The sequence below is a fragment of the Branchiostoma floridae genome, chromosome 2 (assembly GCF_000003815.2).
Source record: "Branchiostoma floridae strain S238N-H82 chromosome 2, Bfl_VNyyK, whole genome shotgun sequence".
Taxonomy (NCBI): domain Eukaryota; kingdom Metazoa; phylum Chordata; class Leptocardii; order Amphioxiformes; family Branchiostomatidae; genus Branchiostoma; species Branchiostoma floridae.
The window spans coordinates 28,906,432-28,932,738 of NC_049980.1; the positions used below are offsets into that span (position 1 = coordinate 28,906,432).

The 26,307-nt window shown below is 42.0% G+C and overlaps 1 protein-coding gene across 1 annotated transcript; it reads right to left on the bottom strand.

Annotated features, from left to right (window-relative positions):
* Positions 1-21,089: 21,089 nt before the first annotated feature.
* Positions 21,090-23,467, bottom strand: LOC118410379. The gene is made up of 3 exons (XM_035812069.1): positions 23,344-23,467; positions 22,987-23,113; positions 21,090-22,740 (listed from the first exon to the last, which is right to left on the bottom strand). Exons 1-3 carry the CDS (start codon positions 23,376-23,378, stop codon positions 22,600-22,602), a joined length of 303 nt encoding a protein of 100 aa, XP_035667962.1. The 5' UTR covers positions 23,379-23,467; the 3' UTR covers positions 21,090-22,599.
* Between the last annotated feature and the right edge of the window lie 2,840 nt (positions 23,468-26,307).

Here is a 26,307-nt window from a genome sequence, read left to right on the forward strand (position 1 = left end):
ATAATGATAATAATAATGATAATAATAGTGATAATAGTAATAATAGTAATAATAATAATAGTAATAATAATAATAGAAATAACAATAATAAAAATAATAATAAGGATAATAATAGTAATAATATTAATAATAATAATAATGATAGTAATAATACTAATAATACTAATAACAATAATAATAATAAAATAATGGTAATAATAATAGTAATAATAGTAATAATAAGAATAATAATATAAATAATAATAGTAATGATAATAATAATAAAAATAATTATAGTAATAATAATAATATTAAAAATAATAGAAATAATAATAAAAGAAGTAATAATGAAAATAACAATAAAAATAAAAAGCGTGGCAATTAAAACTATTGCCATGGCGACGGTTTTATTGTTTATAAGTATTAAGTATAATGATTGTTGTTGTAGGTGTGTTGTTTTTGTGTTCTATTCTTTCGCCTGGCTGTATGTATGAAGATTACTTTAAGCGATGGATGTTTATAGGGCATTGCTTTTAACAGGAAAGGTGATCTCTTGTGACAAGTGACCATAAATGTTTCTCATTGTTATACAAATGAAGTCCTCATTTGACAATCAGATATATCCGTAAACTGGGGCCGAGATTATAAATATAGGCGGTACTAGAGGATACGGTCTTCCGTGTAGCTCCCGGATTATCGGCGATATCATATTACTGACTTGTTGCTTTTGGCCAGTTTTTGGCATATCGATGTCTGAAGTATCACTCATCCCGTTTTGATCAATGTCATACCCTGCACACAGTGACATATGATAGCTGTTTTATGTATATTACAACACTTTTACCGGCTTTATCCGAGAGATCTGCGTGGCCTGGCCATGGTTCATTGCAATCGAAGCATCGCCTCTTCGGTCCATCCCTCCTGGGGCCGGGGCCGCCAAACCTGGCTGGGTGGGCCTTGCCCTGACGCCCGCCAAACCCTCCTCCATGTGGAAACAGGCTGTCCCCACTGTTATCTACTAGACCTACTGCCTGTTCCCACTTAATCGCTGATCAGCTAGATGTTATCTTTGCTTTACCATAACGAGCTGCTGTCACACTGTTCCTAAGTTGATTTAGTAGTAGTCATCGTCCATATGCGTTCTGTGAGCCGTGTTGCTATGCCTCTGTAAAAATCTCAACTTTTCTTTATATTTGCTTGATCAATCCTAGTTGTATTCTCTTTCCCACAATATCAGTCATTTTCATGACTAAACTACAAAAATGAACTAAGCTATCCGGCAGAAGATATTATTCACTAGATAGTGGATAAGATGCCTAGTTTGGGACGGATTGCCCAGGGCAAGTTGCGGGTTATTTTCGCCGATGTCTTCGAACATATGGATCGCAACACCCTACGTAGGTCCCGGATGATTCCGCCATACGCCTTTACACTGATTAATGACAAGCTGAACTCGTTATTGTTATAATACTAAATAATATCAGGATGGGCGGAAATCATACGGCCGACCGTTGAAGCACACCTCAAGAAAGACGATCCAAGAATTCATTCTTTTACGCCGTCAATAAAAGGAACCAATGTAGCCGTTAAAACGTAGTACTTAAGAAAGGTTCTGATTCGCCATGGTTGTTTTTTTGCTTTTTTAGGTTGCAGAATGAAATAAATGTGTCCCATTTTTACGAAATATTAGACCCGTTTGTGGTGGTGTCACGAGGTGACATCGTGATCACCTACCCCTGGAGTTGGGACTAAGTGGGACCAGATGGAGAGGGGATGGGTAAGACAGACGTGGCAGGGCAGGGGGGATTCGAGCTAGCGATACCGGCAGGGGAAGACGTGTGCACTAGATCTCTGAATAAAGTCTTTTATCTCCGCAACCACCATGCCTTTGTCCTGATCCTTGACTCACTACCTGGCCACTGTGACATCTGGTAGTACGGCTGGGGTGAGTCAAGTTCAGCGGACGGGACAGAGGCAAACGAGGGTGACAAGGAGGCGTTCTGAGACGCAGGGTGACTTCGACACTGAGAGAGACGCCGGCCTGGAGTACCGAGCCCGCGGGGTTGACCAGTAAGGGGCGAGGCGACGACCAAGTGTCGGTTACAGGGGCGAGCAGGAGGGGAGGCGTCCGAGAGATGCAGGCCGATTCCGACTCTGAGACTGAGAGAGCGTCGGCCCGGAGTGACTGTGGCGATAACGGCCTGTAGTAGCGGCAAGGGGAGCGGCAGTGACTGGGGCCTGGTCGGACGGCCACGCGGCGGGCGGAGTAGTGACCGAGGCGAGAGCGGGCCCGGGGAGAGAGACAGAGAAGGATAGGTTGGTGGGCTCGCGTAATATCATTAGCGCATCGTGCACACCGGCCTTGTTCCTGTTGTTATTTAGTTCATTTTGCTTTGTTGTCGTAGTTTCAGATTTTGTTGGCGACTTAGTTAGATTTGCGACTTTGACTCAGATGAGTGGTCGGGAGTTTGTGATTGTGAGCGGCCAGGAGTTCATTGGGGTCCAACGTTTCCCGACCAAATCTGGGTCAGGGGGGAGTAGAGAGAATTCTATCTGTTTTCAGCAGTTATGTATTAGAGTAGAGTAGCTTTAGCTAGGTAATTTTTCTATATAGGACAGTGAAGAAAGCATTTTCTGTGACAAACCTTCGGTCACGCTCTGAGCGGCGAGTATTATGTGGACGTGGCGGAAGTCAGTGGGGGCGTCACCAGATGGGTCAGTTTAGATGTAAGAGATATATAGAGCTGTTTTGATTGATATAGATATACATGTGGGTTAGCGAACAGTGGATTTTTTTATTTTACTTATTTTGAAAGCGGGCGGGTCTGATAGTGTGGAGGAAGGGGCTGAAGCTGTAGTGTGTCCAGGAAAGCCACACTTCGGCGTATTCTACCGGGTGGCAGGAAAATCCGGGCACATGAAGGCCGGCAGCGGATAGGACATATGGGCCTTACTACCCGGGGTACGATAGTAATGTGTAGTTCGTTATTTTAAATCTCGTATGATGTTTCCAGGGCAGGTCATGTGTGTCCGGCGTTTCGTCACGTGTAGTTGTCGGAATGTCTATGTTTGTGTTTATGTGTTGAGGATTATTAATGTCGAGAGGTAGAGGTGAAGGCGAAGGAGATTAGTTGAGGCGTAGGTGAGGTGTCGAGGTTAGGAGGCCGGTGTTTTGTGCGTCAGTGGTTGCTATGCGTTGTCCTGTCCGACCCCAACCTCTACAGGCGTGATTCCACAGCACGACTCGGCAGACAACGACGGCCCGACGGCCCGACGTCGAAGGAGTCGTCGTCGCGGGAGCATCCAGTCGGGAGGACTCTGTGGACAAGACAAGCCTCTTCCCGACGGGCAGAGGGGTTCCTGCCGTTTCCTGTGGTTCCGGGACATTAGTTGTTTGATAGGTAAAAGATTCGGTATTCTGGTTTACGTTAGGCTGGAGCCACCCGACGTCCCTGTGCACTGCATATTGCAGTCGTTTGTGATGAATCGTTAGTTTCCACATATGTATTGTTGTGTCTTTGTTATCGCGAAGCCAAGCCGAAAAAGAGAGATTGTTGTGTCCGTATTTGTTGTGTAAAGGAGTATAGTCGGGGCTGGTCGTTACGTAGAGGAGAGGATCTCCGGCAAGAGAGTGAGAACAGACGCAATGTTGTCGTGGCCGGAACGATCTTTAATCGCACAGAGTCGATTAGTACTCCTCTCTCTTCTCTAGTTCATCTGTTCGGACCGGTCCTAACATCACTACTGTTTATGTAACCGACGGGGACAGCCTATTGAAACCACGTGCCCATTGATCATGTCGCACTCTAAGCGAGCCGCCCCTCTCGACGGTCTCAAGAGAGCACAAGACAGTCTTTCTCAGAATTCTCAAGTCTCTAGAGTACTCGTCAGCAGACAAATGCCACTGCGTCAAGGAATTCGGAGGCTTCCATATGGAGCCCATATGTGTCAGAATCCTATAATAATCATTTTGTTACAATTGTGCTCTGATCGGCGGTGTATTGTGTTTATTTTACTTCTTTTAAGTTTCGACACTCGGGCTCCACCAAAGTTTTAAGATACCAAGGTTTTTGTTCCCTCTGGTTTAATCTCCAAGCAGATCCAACGGTGCCATAAGATAGTATCAAAGCTGGCCAAGGAGTATAGCCGGCCAAAGGGAGTCAAGTGAGCACCAGTACTTTGATGCTATATATTACGCCACCGTGGATCTGGCTGGAGATTACCTCTGGTTATGAGAGATATAGTCTTTATCGGTCAAAGTGATGACACGTTAGCATCCACAGATGAATTGTTTTGTGTTGTAACTGACAGAATAATCTAATTTCTACCGATCAAGACAAACAAAAGTTTCTTAGTTTCTATCACTTATTGCGGAATCAACGTATTCATATCTTTCCTTTCTCCCTCTCTGTGCACACAGGTAAACGTCGTCATGACAACCCTAAGGTTACAGAGTGAATCGACTGACTAGCGCAAGCCCTGATCGATATCGCAATGGTTTGGTCTGTGCGACCACATCACTGCAGAAAGCAGAAAAAATCAAATGAACATCACGGCAGAAAAAAATCGTGAAACAGCACGAGTCCCACAACCATACATGACTTAAAACACAATGAAATAAAAACCCTCATACCAAACATTACAATCCTCATACATACACGACATCTACACACCAAATGGTCCTAGAAACAAGCCAAAATATATGGCTGACCCACTTATCTCCTCTATTGCTACATAATATCTGGTAATTTGTTCAAAATGTGATGTGCTGTATAGTCATTCAGGCGGTCATAAAGAACTTAACACTTAACATTGCTTTGATTACATGTTGCCGTCTACTCAACAAAGCAACAGATTTTTAACAATTCAAAACATAGCAGACTTAATACGTGAAACGAAAAAGAATCTAAAACTTAACATAATATTCCTAGTTCATTACATCGATTTTGTCATCGTATTATACCCATTTCCCCCAAAACATACTTAAAACCTCATCAAAATAAATTCCCTGGGGAATACTCAGATGATACTACTGCGCATGCCTGTAAAAATTCCTCACATGCCTACGAAATTCTGGGAATTCTTGTCAAACGGTCGTACACTATAATATTAGGCTCGCCCCTGAGGCGTCGCCAAAAATAATGATAATAATAATGATAATAACAACAACAACACCAACAACAACAATAACTGTTCTTAATTATAGATATACACTGGGATGCCCTAACATCGGCTCCCCGTCCATCCGCCTTGCCGTGGTGTGAGAGCCCGAATGTACCAATCTCCTAGTCCCAGGGGAGGTGGCACGTTCCTACTCTGTAACCTCGAATGAGGGGGTGGAGCTTGGGTAGTCGCTAAAGGATGGACCTCGCCCCTCACCCAAGAGGTTAAAAAGGGTTGGCGTAGGGTCAACTACCCTACCTGTAAAAGAGCCACCAGTTACAGAAGCACCAATGATAAGAACCCAAAAATGGAGGACCATCATCGGTGGCCTATGTTCCGACTGCAACAAAGGGCCCAAGTAAGTAAGTAATTATAGATAGACAAAAAAAACAATTGTCATCGATAACCAAATCAGTGTAAGTCTTTGTACAATTCCTCCCATGGTCCTCTGTTTCCTGCTGTTTCTCTTAGATATCTTAGCACGTGAGTCTCAAGTCTAATGTTCTGGTTGAGGTGCAGCTTACAGTCGTCTATCAGACTGCTGTGGAGGCCCTCACGCAGCCTTCCTTGCCTTGGTTTGAGTTTCTTACTGAACGCGATGTTGAGGACCTTTTGCGGCGGCAAATCCAGCGGCATACAGAGAATGTGGCCGAAGAGGAACCATCTACGATCGTTGACTGTATTTTGTAATGGTGATGCTTGGCACTTGCTGTACAGCTTACTGTTACTAATGTGGTAGGGGTGGAAGTGACCTGTGAAACGTCTGAGTTGTTTTCGGTGCCATGTGTCGATCTTGTATGCCAGCTGCTCGGTGAGTCCCCACGTCCCGGCATTGTAAAGCATCACGGGTATAACAATTACACTTCAAAGAGTTTTAACTTAACAAGATGTGCTTTGTCCCCCACATTTTCCACATCTTTCTCATGGCCAACTTGTATTCTTTCTTCTATCTCCTCCGCGATGCCTACCGACCTGCTTTTTCTTCACTCCTCCTCTTCCCTGTCCTTCTCCAGACAGATGTGGACCCGCTCTGTCTTACTTGCATTTGCATGTAGTTTTCACTCTGGTAGAACCTTCAAGGCTTCCTCATGTATCTTTTCCAGATGGTGAGTAGAAGTGCTAATGAAGTCTGTATCTGTATAGCCAGTATAACCCCCCTTTGGCGCAACACACCTGGTCCAGCTTCTGTATCTGTATCTATATAGCCGGTATATAAACCGCCCCTCGGCGTAACGCACCAGCTTTTGTATCTGTATCTATATAGCCGGTATACCCGCATTTGGCGCAACACACCAGCTTCTGTATCTGTATCTATATATATATTAGCCAGTATAACCACCCTTCAGCGCAACACACCAGCTTCTGTATCTATATAGCCAGTATAACCGCCATTCAGCGCAACACACCAGCTTCTGTATCTGTATCGATATTGCCAGTATAACCGCCCTATGGTGCAACACAACATTTTCTGTATCTGTATCTATATAGCCAGTATAACAGCCCTTCAACATATCAGCTTCTGTATCTGTATCTATATAGCCGGTATAACCGCCCTTAAGTGCAACACACCAGCTTCTGTATCTGTATCTATGTAGCCAGTATAAACTTCCTTCCGTGCAACACACCAGCTTCTGTATCTGTATCTGTATCTATATAGCCGGTATAACCGCCCTTCGACGCAACACACCCGCTTCTGTATCTGTATCTATATAGCCGGTATAACCTTCCTTCCGTGCAACACACCCGCTTCTGTATCTGTATCTATATAGCTGGTATAAACGCCCTTTGGTGTAACACACCAGCTTCTGTATCTATATAGCCGGTATAACCGCCCTTCGGCGCAACACACCAGCTTCTGTATCTGTATCTATATAGCCGGTATAACTGCCCTTCAACACACCAGCTTCTGTATCTGTATCTATATAGCCGGTATAACCGCTCTTCGGCGCAACACACCAGCTTCTGTATCTGTATCTATATAGCCAGTATAACCGCCCTTTGGTGTAACACACTAACTTCTGTATCTGTGTCTATGTAATCGGTATAACCTTCCTTCCGTGCAACAGAACAGCTTATGTATCTGTATCTATATAGCCGGTATAACCGCCCTTCGACGCAACACACCCGCTTCTGTATCTGTATCTATATAGCCGGTATAACCGCCCTTTGGTGTAACACACCAGCTTCTGTATCTGTATCTATGTAGCCGGTATAACCTTCCTCCCATGCAACACACCAGCTTCTGTATCTATATAGCCGGTATAACTGCCCTTCGACGCACCACACCAGCTTCTGTATATAGCCAGTTTCTGTACATAGCCAGTATTACTGCCCTTTAGTGTAACACACCAGCTTCTGTATCTGTATCTATATAGCCGGAATAACAGCCCTTCTTTGCAACGGACCAGCTTCTGTATCTGTATCTATATAGCCGGTATAATTGCCCTTTGGTGCAACACACCGGCTTCTGTATCTGTATCAATATAGCCTGTATAACCGCCCTTCAGTGTAACACACCAGCTTCTGTATCTGTATCTATGTAGCCAGTATAACAACCTTTTGGTGCAACACACCAGCTTCTATATCTCTATCTTTGTAGCTTCTGTATCTGTATCTATATAGCCAGAATAACAGCCCTTCTTTGCAATGCACCAGCTTCTGTATCTGTATCTATATAGCCTGTATAACCGCCCTTTGACGCAACACACAGCTTCTGTATCTGTATCAATATAGCTGGTATAACCCCCTTCCGCGTAATACACCAGCTTCTGTATCTGTATCTAATAGTATATAGCCGGTATAACCGCCCTTTGTTGTAACACACCAGCTTCTGTATCTGTATCTATATAGCTGGTATAACAGCCCTTTGCCGCAACACACCAGCTTCTGTATCTGTATCTATATAGTCAGTATAACTGCCCTTTGGTGCAACACACCAGCTTCTGTATCTGTATCTATATAGCTGGTATAACTGCCCTTCAACACACCAGCTTCTGTATCTGTATCTATATAGCCGGTATAACCGCCCTTTGGCGCAACACACCAGCTTCTGTATCTGTATCTATATAGCCGGTATAACCGCCCTTTGGCACAACACACCAGCTTCTGTATCTGTATCTATATAGCTGGTATAACTGCCCTTCAACACACCAGCTTCTGTATCTGTATCTATATAGTCGGTATAACTGCCCTTCGGCGCAACACACCAGCTTCTGTATCTGTATCTATATATAGAATGTTTAGCATAAAACAAAATCAGTTTGAATCCTGGCTGTGTAAATTATGACATGCCCACTGCCATAAAAGGTCGGAGCCTTTAGGATGCAATAATGCCAATAACAACCCAGGAACTCCGCTTCCCCAGCAAAGTGTTACAAGCAGTGGAAACGTCACAAGCTCAGCTGATTTAATTGGAGCTAAACTGGTCCGAAATCACTCACTTATATAAATTATTATTCACCATGTTCAGCTCAAATTTCATGGAGCTTATGATTAGATTCATCACAAGCTACTCAGATTGCAGGGGAAAAAACAAGACCAGGAGTGTCAGGCTACCATAAATTCACTGACAGAGTCAGAATGTCAATTGTTAAAGCTGAGTCAGGGCAAGTATTTTGTTGTTGCCCAAAGGATTTGAGTCCTGCAGTAAATTTACATTGTACATCTTTTATCTGGCTGTAATGTAGTAGGACTGGAACATCAAGCTTCTTCTATATTGCAGACAAAATTTACAACAACTGCTTTTAGTCTGGTGTGGCAAGTTGGTGTGGTTGTTAGGGTCATTGGTCTGAAAGTGAAAGATTCTTGATTCAATTCCCTAGCAGACCACAGTAATATACCCTTGAGAGAAGGTATAATTGATACCAAAATGTTTATACAAAATACAGTCAAACTTGTCCAAGACAGTCGACCAAGGTACCAGGCAAAAGTGGCCATTTGGGACAGGTGACCGGCTTGAAAAGTGTCGACTCACAACAGGGTAGAGATTGAATGGTTTCCAAGTCTAGGTGTTTTGATGTCCAGTAATTCAACACATGCACGCAAAAGACCAAAATTGTATGCACCCCTTATAAAACGGATACTGTGTTTTTGAAAGGCAAAAATGAATGCAGGTGACCTTTGACGCGTTTTACCACAAAGCAGCTCCACTGTGCAAAAAGATTTCCCGGCTGCATTTGTACCAAGGTGCTTCTAACATGTGATATAAAATAAGTCTAAACAAGGTGCACTGCCAATGGAGTATCCATCAGTGTTAATGGAGTGTCCATTAACACCGCAGGTGCATGAGGGCAATGCAAAATCATGGGACATTCTCATGGCAGAGCACACTTCTGCACAGTCAACATGTCGCATTTTTTCCAGCCAGGGGGACATCCAAAATGCAACATTTTCCAAATGTCACACAATTGGTTGGCTTAAGATGTCTTGTGTATACGTAATGGTATGTAAAGTCTGATATTGATCGATTTCAAATGTGTATCTCTTAATTATCTTAAGCATGCAATCAAATTCGTCAATTAGCGGCCTCAAACTCCGACCTCACATGAATCAAATCAGAAGCCCCCCCTCCCCCCCGGGGAGGTGAGTAAAGGGTGTGTTCATCAGATCGTGATATTTGCTCAAAAACTATAGCTTCAATGTTTTACTGTTTTGAGAACACCATTGAAACTTCTTTCTCCGTCTCATTCAATCCAGTATACAGTGTGAGAGAGTAGATGATTACAATTTTCGCTCTTCATTTCAGCAAATTCAAGACCACACTCTGTGCTGAATCCACCATACCTCGACCGAGACCGGAGACGATACTGATTGCCAGGTACCATTGACCCCTTGCTGACATCACACTTCCATCCATTAAGCTTTGGGTCATTTCAACTTGAGACGGATCAGAGGACTGATTGAAGGCTTGTTTGTAAGTGCATACACTGTACCTTTGTATACATTCATTATAACGTATGAAATCTCTGCATTATTACTTATATACCTAAAGTGGGGTCATGTAGCATAAGGGCATGGTGTTGACTCATAACCCAGGGGCTCTGGATTCGAATCCGTTGATATGCCACTGATCTTGTGCCCTTGGGAAAGACTATTTGCACCCCACTTAACGGTGTGAGGGGTTTCAAACCTACAGTAATATGGCCACAACTGGGGCAATTACTGTTGTATTGAAGTCACCTGAGTTATGGCTGAATGGCAGCCACTCCTGAGCCCCCTACAATTCACACACCACCATTTTTGTATGAAACATTTTTGTCGGAAACATTCAACATTCAAACAGGCACTTCAACTTCAGCACCTTGGACAGCCCTGGTCCTCACATAGGTCTCAATGCACACGATGATCATGGTAAACATACGAGAAGACAAAAAAAGGAAACCGGGCACATTTCCTGATCCGTCATGTCAAGAAAACTTGCGGCCTGTCCCACAATCAGTCAACATAGTTACAATATGAATGTGCGCACTGGAATTACTAAATACCAACAATCTTTATTGACACGACAAAAGTACAGCGACTTTCGTAAGGTCTACATGTATAACAACTACTTACAGTACAACTAAACACACATATATGGATATCTATAGGTATGACTAAATCAACATATCGGAATTGCATGGGATTGCACCCCAGGGAGGCTGGCATCCTTATTGGTCCTAAGGTACTTTACGCTGCCGGGTGAAATCGTAGGGGGTCTCTCGGCCAAACAAAACCAGAGGGTGAACCACCATCTCCCCTCACCCACTCTCCTCTCCCTACCCCTGCCTCTGTAAATCTCTCTGCGGCAAGGGTCTCTCTCTGCCCATCAGAGTTTTCCAATGGGTTTTGCCCATTAAACTCTGATTCTGGCCAAAGATTGGTGTGGTGTCTGATTGGTATAATCTTGAGACCACCTCAGGGTTCTCAGTGCACTTGAGCATAGTGGTTACGCTGTAGTTTGTATCCCCATTCACTGTGATTTGGGCCCCTACGCTATGTTTCAACCAGTGTAGGGGGCGGTTCTGTTGTTGCATAACGAAGATGAAAAATCTTGGCTTCATTTCTTTAGATTTGGCTCTGGAAATGCATGGAACAGTGTATCTCAGCATGTACAATATTTAAAATATTTCAGGGGGAGGATGCTTCCTCAGACCAACAGAAATGCTCATGCCACATGGTTTTGCCACATGTCATCTTCTTCCTGTTACCTATACTTCCTGTAACCAATACAAAGTAGGAGCCAAAAGGCAACTTCAGTAGGAAAAAGGTTAAATGAATCGAATGGATGGCACTTCAGCACCCTGATGTAGTAAACATCAAAATCAGTGGCTGCAAGCATATTATCATCAGATTATTTCTACTTATTCATATTTCTGAGGCATCCTTATGCTCCCTATGCTGTGAATCTTGATGATCTTGAAAATCTTGATGAGAACACTGCAACTCAGTGCTTGAATTCAATTGGACATCCTGAGTGGAACGTAGTTTCACAGTAACTGTATTGCTGAAAGCCCCTTGATCGCAAATTTTAACATAAATTTTATAAAACCACCACCAATATCTCACGATTTACAGTCCTGTCTCACTGTCTTTTTCAGTGTCATTGCTTGATCATTCCACAGCTCCTTGTCAAAAGCAAAACTTTTATAAGACGATTGTTTTCAGATTGAAACTTGTTGGCAAAAGTTGAAGGTAAAACATCTGTTGGCAACTAATTTGCAGGCACAACTGGAATATTCAGTCCTTCATGGACTTTGTTAAAATTTCAGAATATATTCACTTTGCTTGTAGCTCAGTTTCAGTTGTACTGCTGAAAGCCCCTTACTTGCAGACATAAAACCACTTGCGCCAATATTTCACGATTTACAGTACCGTATAACTGTCTTTTTAAGTCTCCACCTTTGTCAGTGGCATTGCTTGATCATTTAATTGAAGACCCTGAGCAAAACTTTTGTAGGGAGATCATTTTCATATGAAGCTTATTAAAAAAAGTTGAAGGTGAAACTTTTGTCTACTTGAGGCAAAACATTTGCTTGCACAACTTAGAATATTCTGTCCTACATGGACTGTGTGAACTTCTATATTTATAATTAGTACCACTTTGCTACAGTGGGTGCAGTGGTAGCATGTGCGGATCTGCACCGAGAGGTGGCGGGTTCGAATCCGCCTGCCGTGCCACCGATCTTGTGCCCTTGGGAAAGGCACTTAACACGACTTTCCCCACTTTACTCAGGTGAGAGTGAGTACCTGGCTTTGGCTGGGGCCGTCCCTCGGATAGGACGTTAAATGGAGGTCCCGTGTATGGGGAGAGCCACACCCCATGCACGTTAAAGAACCCCCACACGTGCGATGGTGCGGTGTGGATGGAGCAAACCATTCTGTCTGGAGTTGGTGATTCACTACAAATCACCCGGACGGAGGCCTGGCGAACCTCTGTCTCGTATCAGCCACACGGTGATTACATTATTCACCATGCCCCGGAGAGGAGATAGGCGCCGCCAGGGGACTAAAATGCCTATTGATACAGCACAACATGTTGTGCTGCCCCTACGGCTGATTAAAAGGCTATGGGATGAATGAAATGATGAATGACCACTTTGCTTGTAGGCTAGGTTCACACGTGCAGTCATACTTCTAAAAGCCCATTATTGCAAAGTTAACATAAACCACCACCAATATTTCACAATTTACATGCAGTACCAAATCCGACTTTTGAGACCAGCTGCAGTGCTTAGTGTCATTGCTCGATCATTCAATTCAACACCCTGAGCAACTTAAACATGAAACAACCACCAACATTTCACAATTTAAGTAGTTTTTATCACTTTCCTTTTGAGAATTCTGTTTTGTGAAGTCTTGGTTTACTTATAATAATATAAGTATCACTTTGCTTGTAGCTTAGTTTCACAGTTCCAAACATTAAACCACCACCAATATTTCACAATGTACAGTTCCACATCACTTTTTAGACCACCACAGACTGTCATTGCTTGATGAAGTTCAACTTGCTCATTCAATTCATCAAAACTTTAATTTGTAGATGATTGTTTTAGATTATGTGGGCAAAAGTTGAAGTTGAAACATCTGTAGGCAAATGATTTGGGCACAACTAGAATATTCTGTCCTTCATGGACTTTGTTTGATAGAACTTCAGAATCTATATTACCTGCTTGTGGCTTAGTTTTACAGTTGTACTGCTGAAAGCCCCTTACTTGCAAACATAAAACCACCTTGTGCCACTATTTCACAATTTACAGTTACCGTATACATGTAACTGTATTTTTTAAACCACCTCTGTCCGTGGCATTGCTTGATCATTCAGTTGAAGACCCTGAGCAAAACTTTTGTTTTTGTTGGGGGATTGTTTTCATATGAAGCTTGTGTGAAAAGTTGAAGGTGAAACTTTTGTCTACTAGGCAAAAGATTTGCAGGCAAAACTAGAAGATTCTGTCCTACATGGACTTTGTTAGAACTTCTATATTTAGTTTCACTTTGCTTCAGGTGTTTCACAGTCATTATAACTGCTGAAGCTGCCCCTTAATTGCAAAGTTCAGAACATAAACCACCATCAAGGATACTGTATAGCAGTTTCTGTCTTTTTTGAGACCACCTCTGTCAGTGGCAATTTTCTTACTCCCTGAGCAAAACTTTTGTAGGGAGATCATTTTCACATGAAGCTTGTGTGAAAATGTTGAAACTTTTGTCTACGAGGCAAAAGCTCTGCAGGCAAAACTAGAAGATTCTGTCCTACATGGACTTTGGAACTTCTATATTGAGTACCACTTTGCTTGTAGGTTGCTTTCACAGTCATACTTGCTGAAAGCCCCTTAATTACAATGTTCAGGACATGAACCACCACCAATATTTCAAGATTTATAGTTCCATATCGGTCTGTCTTTTTGAGACCAGTGCTCAATGACGTCATTGCTTGATCATTCAATTCAACATGCTGAGCGACTTTAACTAAAGCAGGAAGATTGTTTTCAGATGAAGCTTGTGGGCAAAAGTTGAAGGTGAAATTTCTGTAAGCTTAATTCAGAACTTTTATTAATACGACTTTGTTCCTGGCTTTATGTTAATTAGGTTCAGTGCTGAATGTGATGATTAATTGCAAACATAAAACCACCACCAATATTTAAAAATTTAATTACTTTTTACCACTTTCCTTTTGAGATTTCTGTTTTGTGAAATCTTGGTTAAATGATTATTAGTATCACTTGGCTTGTAGTTTAGTTGGAGTAACTGCTGAAAGTCCCTTAAGAGCAGAAACATAAAACCACCACCATAATCATATTTCACGATTTACAGTACTGATCAGTACCGTATAACTGTCTTGTTGAGACCACCTCTGTCAGTGGCATTACTTGATTCCTGATCACAACTTTTGTGGGGAGATTGTTTTCATGTGAAGCTTGTGTGAAAAAGTTGAAGATGAAACATTTGTTGGAAAGTTTAACATAACACCACCACCAACATTTCACGATTCACAGCTCCTGATATATTTTTTTGAATCGACAGAAGCCGTTCGTTCAACCGTTCGTTTGGATGCATGGATGGATGCATGGATCGGTCAATTTAACCAAACCCTTTTAATAAAGCCTTTATATACGTCTGATTGCGTAATTGAGTAAGCGTGGCCAAGCGGTCCAAAGCACGGTACTTTATATAGCAGTTTGCTTCTGCAGCCGTGGATCATGGGTTCGAACCCCACTTGCTACAATTTTTTTTCTTTGTTGGACAAATCTCATGTTATGTTTTTTAATAGAAGAAAGACCAATCAGTAATTCGATGTTTAAAAACTCTTTTTCCGTGAGATTTTGTTTAACATCCAGGCTTTTTCCAAAATACGCACCGGCCAGCTTTTTTCAGAAGCTTTCTTGTTTAGACCACCACAAACTGTCATTGCTTGATGAAGTTGATCGAGTCAATTCAGCATTCTTTGCAAAACCTTTGTAGAAAGTTTTACGCGAAGATTATGTGCCTGGGCAAAAGTTGAAGGTTGAACACCTGTAGGGAGATGATTTGCAGGCACAACTAGAATATTCTGTCCATCATGGACTTGTATATCAACCACCCCAATATTTCACTTTCGTTTCGAGATTTCTGTTTTGTGAAATCTTGGTTTTATTATCTTCTATATTTGTACCACTTTGCTTGTAACGTAGTTCTACAATTGTACCGCAGAAAGCCCCTTTATCATCATCATCTGTCATCCATGGCGGGTGGGGTAAGGCATTGCAGCCCCTTAATTGCAAAGTTTACACAGGACCGCCACCTGAATATTTCACACTTTACACTGTTTTAGACCACCACTGCGACAATGTCATTGCTTGATCATTGAATTCAAGACCCTGAGCAAAAGTTTTGTGGAGGAATAATTTTCAGATGAAGCTTGTGGGCTGGTTGGAGGTGAAACTTTTGTGGGCAAAAGATTCTCAGGCAAAAGTTGAAAATTCTGTCTTCCATTGACTTTGTTAGACCAATTTGTTACTGGCTTAGCTTAAATTACAATACTAGGTTCAATGCTGAATGTCCCTTAAATAATTGCAAACTGTATATTAACCACCACCACCATTTTACTTTGAAATTCTTTTTGAGATTCCTGTTTTCTGAAATCTTGTTGTACATGTGTTTCTGTGCCCACACTGGCTGAGCACATAAAGTGCAAGACATCTAAATGAATTCATTGAATTCATTGAGATGCTCTCACTGAGTCTCCGAGTGTCATTGCTTGATCAAGTTTGAACCCTCACCATTGCTGAAAATCTTCCCATCCTCAATTCCACCCTGAGTGAAACTTAATTGAATTTTGGCAACCCATTTGCAGGCAAAACTATATAGGATACTGTCAACCATGGACTTTGTCAGAACTTGTCAATCTGTACAAAATGTAGTTTTCTGAGTTTAAACGACTTTCCTGAAGGAGGTTTTATGGAGGTTCTGTGCTCCAGGGGTGTTGTCAGGACAAACTGTAGACTTTAACTGATAGAGGTTCAGTGCTTAAGAATCAATTTGTGCATCAGGGCTTCGGGTTGGGTCAAGCACTGCCAAACGGCTGTCAGCCTTTTAGCGTAGCGGTTTGCGTTGCAGGGTCTGTGATCTGGGAGCCTGGGTTTGACAAGGGTTTGAATCCCGGGAGTCGGGATTTTGTTTCTATCTGTTTCTTACTCCTTTCTTACATTGGTTCCCATGCCGACCGTGTGAGTGATAGGCAAGAGATGTGCCACACAGGGATATAGAACTCTGAGATTCGAAGACGAATCTTGAAAAGAAAAGAGAGAGTCTTTTAACAATGGGGTTCAAGCACTGCCAAACTGTCCACGCCAACAGCTCTGAGCTTTTGGCATTGTGGTTTGCGCATTGGTTTTGTGATCTTGCATTTAATTTAATGCAGCTGCCCAGGTTTGGCGCAGGTTTGAATCCCGTGAGTCAAGAAAATTGTTTCTTTCTGTTGCAACTCACCCTTCTAGTTCTTTCAGTTAACTTTTACTGATATAGGATCGATGGTAAGAACAAATCTGTACATCACTACGTAGGCCATAATGTGAAGGATTTGAATATGGGAAACAAATGCTGAAAGCCCTAAAGCATGTGCAATGTGTTAATAAGATTTGCCAAATAGCAATTAACTGTTACTAAAGCAACTGGATATGATTTTGAAAACAATAAGACCTTTACAGGTAGCATCCACAACCTTTTGTCAATGATACGGAGCGGATCTGATGCATTAGCAAGCGCAATGTCGGTAAAGACAAATTTTAGATAGTCCAATAGGACATTTACCTTATATCATGAGGAAACTTGCCAATGACCTAATACCATCATAATCTTTACATTACAAACTGCAATTCATAGCTTCTGAGTGAAAAAGGAAACTTTGTCTCCAAACATCCTGCCTTTCTGGATTCAATTCATGCAAAGTTTCCTTATTGAATCGTTATTGCTTTGGTGGCTAAACCCATCTGACATTCATGTAAGCGAATTAGGCACTGGTTTTCATGCACACACACGCACACACACACACACACGACAGTCACTGTTCACACGCACACCCAAGATCTGTCCAACTCGAGTTGCTCTCTTCCAAAATCTAAAACGAAACCTCCTAGTTAAAAGTTAAAGTTAAAAGAAAAGCTGCTTCATCACCCAAACTGACACCACCGAATACTTTCTGCCCCAAGAGCTGAATCTACCACTCAAAAATCAATACCATATCAGATAAAGCTGTATGTATATACATATGTAAATACTTTTCGTTTTGTGACCGCATCTGAACTGTGAGCAGCGACATCTGTCCTGCAGTACAATGTGAACCAGTCAGAATTGCCCTGAAGAAGGTGACAGACGGTCACCGAAACGTTGGTGAGAATAAAGCACGTTGTGTAAAAAGAGTCTCTTTATTCAGTGATGTACCAACCTGATGAAACTGTTCACGGGGGCAATACCATGATATCAATTGTCAAAATCAGATGTTCCAGAATCCATCCAACATAAAAAAAAACTGATGACTTGGAAGCTCACAATGTATCCATGGCCGCATTTCTGTCGGCATGTGATGGGTCTAGATGGTTTGGAACGGGCTTAAACGCTCCTAGATGGCATCGGAACAATTTCAGACGCTTTCATTTTCACAGAGGCGACTTTAACAAAATATTGCAATTGGTTCTCCACGGTGATAGTGACTGTCTCAGGGTTCTCTTTGGGAGCCTAATACTCAAATGTGTCCAGGCAAGCCTATTTTAATCAGGGAGGTTAACAAACAGTAGGATTCAAGGGCAACCAACTAGACGACAAGTCTAACTCTAAGTCTAACCCTATGGCTCTGCTGCGCTTATGTTGCTGGATTAAATGTTTAACCCCCTTGTTCTATGAATTTCCCGTAATTTGTAAAGGAAAACAGTATTTCATCCCCGTAAGTTGTAGTGAGGTAGCTAAATTTGCGTACTATTTGCATTTTGGAATTTACCGAAATACGAAATTATTGAAATGTATACCAAGACAAAAATATTACTTCCTGAATTTAACATACCGGTAAATTGTTTAGCATAACAAGCTGACTAACTCCAAAAAAAAACGGGTAAATAGTTAGGACTTAATTGCTGTGTTTTTTTCTTTATAAAATTAATGCGTAAAAAATGTATCCGGAGCGCCACGCAAGGTCGTTGCCCCATGTGCACTGCATATTAGAGCCCTTGAGGTCGTTTGAGGTGTTTAGGCAGACCCCCACCCCCCATGTTGCACAGAGGTCTTCCACAAGATCCAACCTTCCTATCTCTGAACAAAGCTAAATAATATAATCGATGACACAAGAAAATTTAGCATGCAGTCATGACTTGCAGTGAGGAAAAATATCTATTTTACGAGACATGAAGATTTTGAAGAACCTGTCTCCAGGCTGTTCTCTATCTTGCGGTAGGGAAGGACAGCAATGGTCAAACGGTAAAAAAGGTGTTTCTGTTGGACAGATATAATTTACCTTGGCGTATTATTGTGGTCAGTAGGTTACCCAATCTGTCAGTAATGAGGCTGTTTTAACATGCTTGAGGCACCTCCAACACAGGACCCCCATTTTTACATCCCTTCTGAAAGACGAATGCAAGCTTTTACAGCATGTCCGAGCCGAGCCGACCCTGGGATCGAACTCAGATCCACAGATCTATGGAACTATTGGATCTAGATGACTAAGCAGTGAGGTTGCATTACCGCCTGGCCACAGGGACGATTCTAGAAGTTCAATTACTGATGATGCATATATCAACTATATGCATAAGAAAGAAATTCAATACTTTCCCATGATAATTTAGATACATATTTCTCTCCATACCTTTGAGTGAACTACTGCTCTTACTCACCATAAGGCAGCATGTTGTGTGACACTGTGTGTACTTCAATCACAGCTCTCAGACTTTGAATCTAACAGAGTCTCATAATCAAGAAGCCATTGAAAAAAAAACATGTCAGCTCATATCTGTAATCCTTTTCCAGAACAAAGCATTGTCCATAGCCCATAATGACACCATTTTGTCCCTTCAACCTTCATGTAAAAAGTACAACATTGACCTTGTATCCACCCTGTGTAATTTCATGCTGTTTAAAAGCATCTTTCAAATCCTTTTGTCTGTACAAAGGAGAAGCTCGAGGTAGAGAATTTGTTACCCTGTTGGACTTTTTCTCTGAAATACCATGATCTTGATGATGATATGGCACATTTAGCATCTATTAATAATATCTATCAATAATGGGATTGACCACTGTGATGATTCATTAAGTATTATAAAATCATAATGTCATTGATTGAAAAAAAATTGTCCTTTGTTAATTACTAGGTGAGCTTTCCGCTGCCAATGACCTGTCGACATGTGAATTTCTTACTTTTTTCCATCTACATTTTGTAATCCTTTTTGTGGATTTTTTTCAGGCCATTACCAGCTAACAGCTACTAAAGTGTACTAAAGAGATTTTTCTTAGAAGTACCAAAGACTAAAAAAAATAAATGTTTATAATTTTTGTATGGAGCTCAGATGTCTTTCATGTTAAACCAATTTGAAGTTGAATATCTCATACTGCTATAATTATGCATGACTTTCTTTGTCCTCAGTGTGAATCAGGACTCCTATGTCTTGGTCTCAAGTTGATGTACATTAATGATTAAGTATTCTCGATGCGCTGCATTAAAGGGACATGTTTTTTTTTTCATTATCATTTTTTTTTACATTGCATGTCTTTCCAGCTGTCATGCTGTTGTTCAGCTCTTGTTTAACATTTCGCTAGACGACTCTCTTGGTGCTGGGTTTCACTTTTTCTCCTCACTATGACCTCCAGCAGCAGCAGTCATCTTTTTTTTTTTGGCAATGACCTTCGACAGCGGGCAGGCATCTTTCTTTGGCAATGACCTCCAGCAGCAGCAGCCATCTTTTTTTTTTTGGCGATGGCCTTCGGCAGCAGGCAGGCATCTTTCTTTGGCAAGCCTTTTGCGATGACTTCAAACAGCAGGCAGGCATATTTTCTTTGGCAATGTCCTCCGGCAGCAGCAGCCATCTTTTTTTTTTGGCGATGGCCTTCGGCAGCGGGCAGGCATCTTTCTTTGGCAATGACCTTCGACAGCGGGCAGGCATCTTTCTTTGGCAATGACCTCCAGCAGCAGCAGCCATCTTTTTTTTTTTGGCGATGGCTTCGGCAGCAGGCAGGCATCTTTCTTTGGCAATGACCTCCGGCATTTTTTGCGATGACCTCAAACAGCAGGCATGCATATTTTCTTTGGCAATGTCCTCCGGCAGCAGCAGCCATCTTTTTTTTTTTGGCGATGGCCTTCGGCAGCAGGCAGGCATCTTTCTTTGGCAATGACCTCCGGCATTTTTTGCGATGACCTCAAACAGCAGGCATGCATATTTTCTTTGGCAATGTCCTCCGGCAGCAGCAGCCATCTTTTTTTTTTTGGCGATGGCCTTCGGCAGCAGGCAGGCATCTTTCTTTGGCAATGACCTCCGGCATTTTTTGCGATGACCTCAAACAGCAGGCATGCATATTTTCTTTGGCAATGTCCTCCGGCAGCAGCAGCCATCTTTTTTTTTTTGGCGATGGCCTTCGGCAGCAGGCAGGCATCTTTCTTTGGCAATGACCTCCGGCATTTTTTGCGATGACCTCAAACAGCAGGCAGGCATATTTTCTTTGGCAATGTCCTCCGGCAGCAGCCATCTTTTTTTTTTTGGCGATGGCCTTCGGCAGCGGGCAGGCATCTTTCTTTGGCAATGACCTCCAGCATTTTTTGCGATGACCTCAAACAGCAGGCAGGCATATTTTCTTTGGCAATGACCTCCGGCAGCAGCAGCCATCTTTTTTTTTTGGCGATGGCCTTCGGCAGCAGGCAGGCATCTTTCTTTGGCAATGACCTCGACAGCGGGCAGGCATCTTTCTTTGGCAATGACCTCTGACAGCAGGCAGGCATATTCTTTGGGGCAATGACCTTTGGCAGCAGACATGTATCTTTTTTTGCGATGACCTCCGACAGCAGTGGCCACCTTTTTTTTTGGCGATGCAGCAGGCAGGCAGGCATATTCTTTTGGGCAATAACCTTTGGAAGCAAATAGGTATCTTTTTTTGCGATGATCTCCGACAGTAGCTGTGAGCCATCTTTTCTTTGGCAATGACCTCCGGCAGCAGCAGCCATCTTTTTTTTTAGGCGATGACCTTCGGCAGCAGGCAGGCATATCTATTTAGGCAATGACTTTCGGCAACAGACAGGCATCTTTTCTTTGGCAATGACCTCCGGCAGCAGCCATCTTTTTTTTTGGGCGATGGCCTTCGGCAGCAGGCAGGCATATTTATTTGGGCAATGAAGTTTGGCAGCAGACAGACCATCTTTTTATTCTGTGTTGCTCATTCGACATGCATAGATGGAAAGGGTTGTAGTCCTTAGGACTCTGGTCCACTGATCATTGTGAATGTCTCCGGAACAATGACATTGGAAGTAATGTACATATGTTCATAGACTGTCTTTTCTGTCATTACCCAATGGATATATAGTTCTTTAGTGAGCTTAACTGGATCGATATCACTTTTACTTTTTCCCTTTTACTTTCAAATTGGTCTTGCCATGATATTGCCTTTGTTCGTGTAAGAATTCGGGTGACTAGAATGTGCAAGTAGCGGAAGAGTACTGGCCCAGCCCATCTTTTCTGTGCTATGGCCACCAAGCATTAGTTTTAGTAGCTGGGCTTAAGGGCGTTGACGTATGTCATAGAAGTGGTTGTTAGCACCTAAGTCTTCAACTTGTGTCACTGAACAGTCAATCTGTGCCATGGCAATGAGTTACACTCAGCCTCAATCTGCTGTGGTCAGAAGAAAGGTGCCACGGACGAAAGTTGTCAATGATTTCAAACGCCTGTTCCAGAGCATTGCAGTGTTGTCAGAGATGTTGACAAGTAGGTTTTGTTGATGTACATACTAGGGTTTGTTAAGTGGAGCAGGTGCATCATGATCTGGTGCAGAAAGGTGAGGGCTGTTACCATGATGTTCACGGGGGCCTGAATCTGGTACCTGCAGTCCAAGTCAGCTTGAGGGAGATCTATAATCTTTTATAGACCCCTTCTTTTGATGTGGCAAGTAGGGCTACGTAGTGAAGTGGAGCACAGTTCAGTTTGTCCTTGTAATATGAGGTGACTCTAATGATGTTGCTCTAGGCATCTAGCAAGGCGTCTAGCAGGTTACGGTCCTTTAGTCCAACCTCTTCCTCTGGTACATTCTTAAGTGTCTGAGGTTAGGTCGTCCCCTTTTCTTCCAGCTGTGTCGCTCACCCAACATGCACGTTACCAGAAAGGGTTGCAGTCCTTAAGACAGGACGTTAAGCCGTGGTCCACTGTTCATTGTGCTTTTCGAAAAGAGCTAGGGGAATTTCCTTGGTACAATGAACCTGCAAATACTGTACATTATCATCTGTTCTCTCTGTCACGACAAGTGGTAGACTAGCTCTTCAGTGAGCTAAATCTGGATCAAGATCATTTTCCTTTTTCCTTTCTTTTCTTGTCCGGTTGATCCACGGAGCATATTCCATGCAGCATCACTCTGTCGTGGTATTGGCTGCTTCAGCTTCAGTTGGATTTCATCGAGTGCTCCCAGATCCTGTAAAGACATAATAAGATACAGTAAGGAAGAGAAGCAAGAAATGCTGACAAAATTAGAAATTTAATTAAACTTACTTCATTTACTGAAAGCTTACTAATAGGCAAATGGTTATTCCTCCAGGCTCTCGGATTTGAAAAAATGCATTGGAATGCTACATTGAAAAATCAATATGAAAACGGGACATTCCGTGCTGTGCATACAGTTTTTACTGTACTTGTGGGAAAATGCAGTTGAGTTGATTACCTGTATTTCACCTGACCTCCAGCGTGACCTTCCACAGGGCAAGTCGATGCACCACACGGTGAATGTTGATCTTTTTGTCATGGTCAGAGACTGTTTCTGTCCAAGAGTGGCCATGTTGTCTTTCATCCTGGAGAAAAATATCAGAGAAGAGAAGCTTTATCCACATGGCATTAAGTGCAGATATTCTATGGTCATGACATATTCAAATACGACTGGATAAAAACAGAGATTTACTTCCAGACCACGCTATATTATCCCCTCAATACTAGTATCCCAGATATAGGTAAACAACAAATAAAGGTCAACTAATGTTACAGAACTGTTACAGTTGTTGGAAAATGCAGTTGAGTTGATTACCTGTATTCCTCCTGACCTCCAGCTTGACCTGCCATAAGGGCAAGTCGATGCACCACACGGTGAATGTTGATCTTTTTATCATGGTCAGAGACTGGGTCTGTTGTCCAAGAGTGGCCACGTTGTCTTTTTGTCCTGGGCAGAAATATTAGAAGAGAAGCTTTATCCACATGGCATTAAATGCAGATATTCTATGGTCAACAATATTCAAAGACAACTGGATAAAAACAGAGATTTACTTCCAGACCATGCTATATTATCCCCTCAATACTATCCCCGATATAGGTAAACAACAAATAAAGGTCGACTAATGTTACAGCTACAGTTGTAGGAAATTGCAGTACTGTTGCCGTTGATTACCTGTATTTCACCTGACCTCCAGCTTGACCTGCCATAAGGGCAAGTCGTTGCACCACACAGTGAATGTTGATCTTTTTATCAATTGGTCAGAGACTGTTTCTGTCCAAGAGTGGCCACGTTGTCTTTCATCCTGGAGAAAAATATCAGAGAAGAGATTTAGCTTCATCCACATGGCATTAACTTCATTAAGTGCAGAGATTCAATGATCAACAATATTCAAATACGACTGGATAAAAACAGAGATTTACTTCCAGACTATGCTATATTGTCCCCTCAATACTAGATATCCCCGATATAGGTAAACAACAAATAAAGGTCACTAATGTTACAGTTACAGTTGTAGGAAATTGCAGTTGAGTTGATTACCTGTATTCCTTCTGAACTCCAGCTTGACCTGCCAGGGCAAGTCGATGCACCACACGGTGAATGTTGATCTTTTCTTCATGGTCAGAGACTGTTTCTGTTGTCCAAGAGTGGCCACGTTGTCTTTCATCCTGGAGAAAAATACCAGAGAAGAGAAGCTTTATCCACATGGCATTAAATGCAGACATTCTATGGTCAACAATATTCAAATACAACTGGATAAAAACAGAGATTTACTTCCAGACCATGCTATGTCATCCCCTCAATACTAGTATCCCTGATATAGGTAAACAAGAAATAAAGGTCAACTAATGTTACAGTTACAGTTGTAGGAAATTGCAGTTGAGTTAATCACCTGTATTTCACAGGACCTCCAGCTTGACCTGCCACAGGGCAAGTCGATGCACCACACGGTGAATGTTGATCTTTTTGTCATGGTCAGGGGCTGTTTCTGTAGTCCAAGAGTGGCCACGTTGTCTTTCATCCTGGAGAAAAATATCAGAGAAGAGAAGCTTTATCCACACGGCATTAAGTGCAGACATTCTATGGTCAACAATATTCAAATACAACTGGATAAAAACAGAGATTTACTTCCAGACCATGCTATATTATCCCCTCAATACTAGTATCCCTGATATAGGTAAACAAGAAATAAAGGTCAACTAATGTTACAGTTACAGTTTTAGGAAATTGCAGTACTGTTGCAGTTGATTACCTGTATTTCACCTGACCTCCAGCTTGACCTGCCAGGGCAAGTCGATGCACCACACGGTGAATAGTGATGACGGATCTTTGCCATTCTGTTTCTGAAGTCTTAGTATGGCCATGTTGTCTTTTCGTCCTGGAGAGAAATATTAGAGGAGAGAACTTTTTTATTGACATGGCAAAAAGAGCAGACAGATTTTTCTATGGTCAGCAATATTCAAATACAACTGAATGAAGATGGAGATGTTGAGTGACATCCATCACTCTTCTTCAGTGTCACTGGTAGAAACGTTTCAATACAAGTACTATATGCATCTAACTAGAAAAAAGTGTTTTAACACGTAAGGATCGTATGGAAGTATCACTCATGTGTATCAAATTGCTCTCTTATTCATGAAACATACAAGCTTAACTAACACTGCACCTGATGTCTTTCAGGCCTTCATTTTGGACAGCACTGTCAGTACAGGTACAGCAAGTGCAGTTTGGGCTTGGCGGTTTCTCCAAGTGTATATAGTCCTGACCAACAGCCAGGTAAGTCGATGCAGCACACACAGTGAATGTTGATGATCTTTTTGTCATTCTGTTTTTGTAGTCTTAGAGTGGCCACATTGTCTTTTCGTCCTGGAGAAAAATATTACAGAAGAGAAGCTTTATCGACATGGCAAAAAAGCTAGTGAGCAGACAGATTTTCTATGGTCAACAATATTCAAATACAACTGGATAAAAATGCAGATTTACTTCCGGACATATCGAGTGACATCCATCACTCTTCTTTAGACTGTCACTAGAATGTCTGGTAGATTTAACGATTTGATACAAGTACTACCTTTACGTTACATCTAACTAGAAAAAAATGGTTTATGATCTATGCAAATGTCACTCATACGTATGCAAATCAAATTGCTCTGAGACTCACGAAACATTCACGAAACATATTAAGCTTGACTAACACTGTACCTGATGTCTTTCAGGCCTTCACTTGGAACAGCACTGTCACCATAGTAGACTTGAACGTTTCTCCAGATGTATTTCAGCAGCCCTGATTACCAACAGTCAGGTATTAAAGCCTATGCAGCACACAGTGAATGTTGATGATTTTTTCGTTGTTCTGTTTCTGTAGTCTTAGAGTAGCCACGTTGTCTTTTCATCCTGGAGAGAAATATTAGAGAAGAGAAGCTTTATCGACACAGCAAAAAGTGCAGACATTCTATGGTCAACAATATTCAAATATATGTACAACTGGATAAAGACGTACGGAGATTTACTTCTGGACATGTTGAGTGACATCCATCACTCTTCTTCAGTGTCACTAGCATGAACTGGTAGAAATGTTTCAATACAAGTACTATGCATCTAACTAGAAAAAGAATGTTTTAACACATAAAGATTGTATGGAAGTGTCACTCATGTAAATTAAATTGCTCTGACTCTTATTCATGTATCATAGTCAAGCTTGACTAACACTGCACCTGATGTCTTTCAGGCCTTCATTTTCGACAGCACTGTCAGTACAGGTACAGCAAGTGCAGTTTGGGC

What these genes read in the sequence shown, in the direction of transcription:
- LOC118410379 (XM_035812069.1), bottom strand. Translation starts at nt 23,378, where the DNA reads ATGGCAGGTCAAGCTGGAGGTCAGGAGGAATACAG. An exon ending in GGAGGTCAGGAGGAATACAG is followed by an intron (nt 23,114 to 23,343) that starts GTAATCAACTCA and finishes ATTTTTCTCCAG; the next exon opens with GATGAAAGACAACATGGCCA. An exon ending in GGAGGTCAGGTGAAATACAG is followed by an intron (nt 22,741 to 22,986) that starts GTAATCAACTCA and finishes ATGTCTTTACAG; the next exon opens with GATCTGGGAGCACTCGATGA.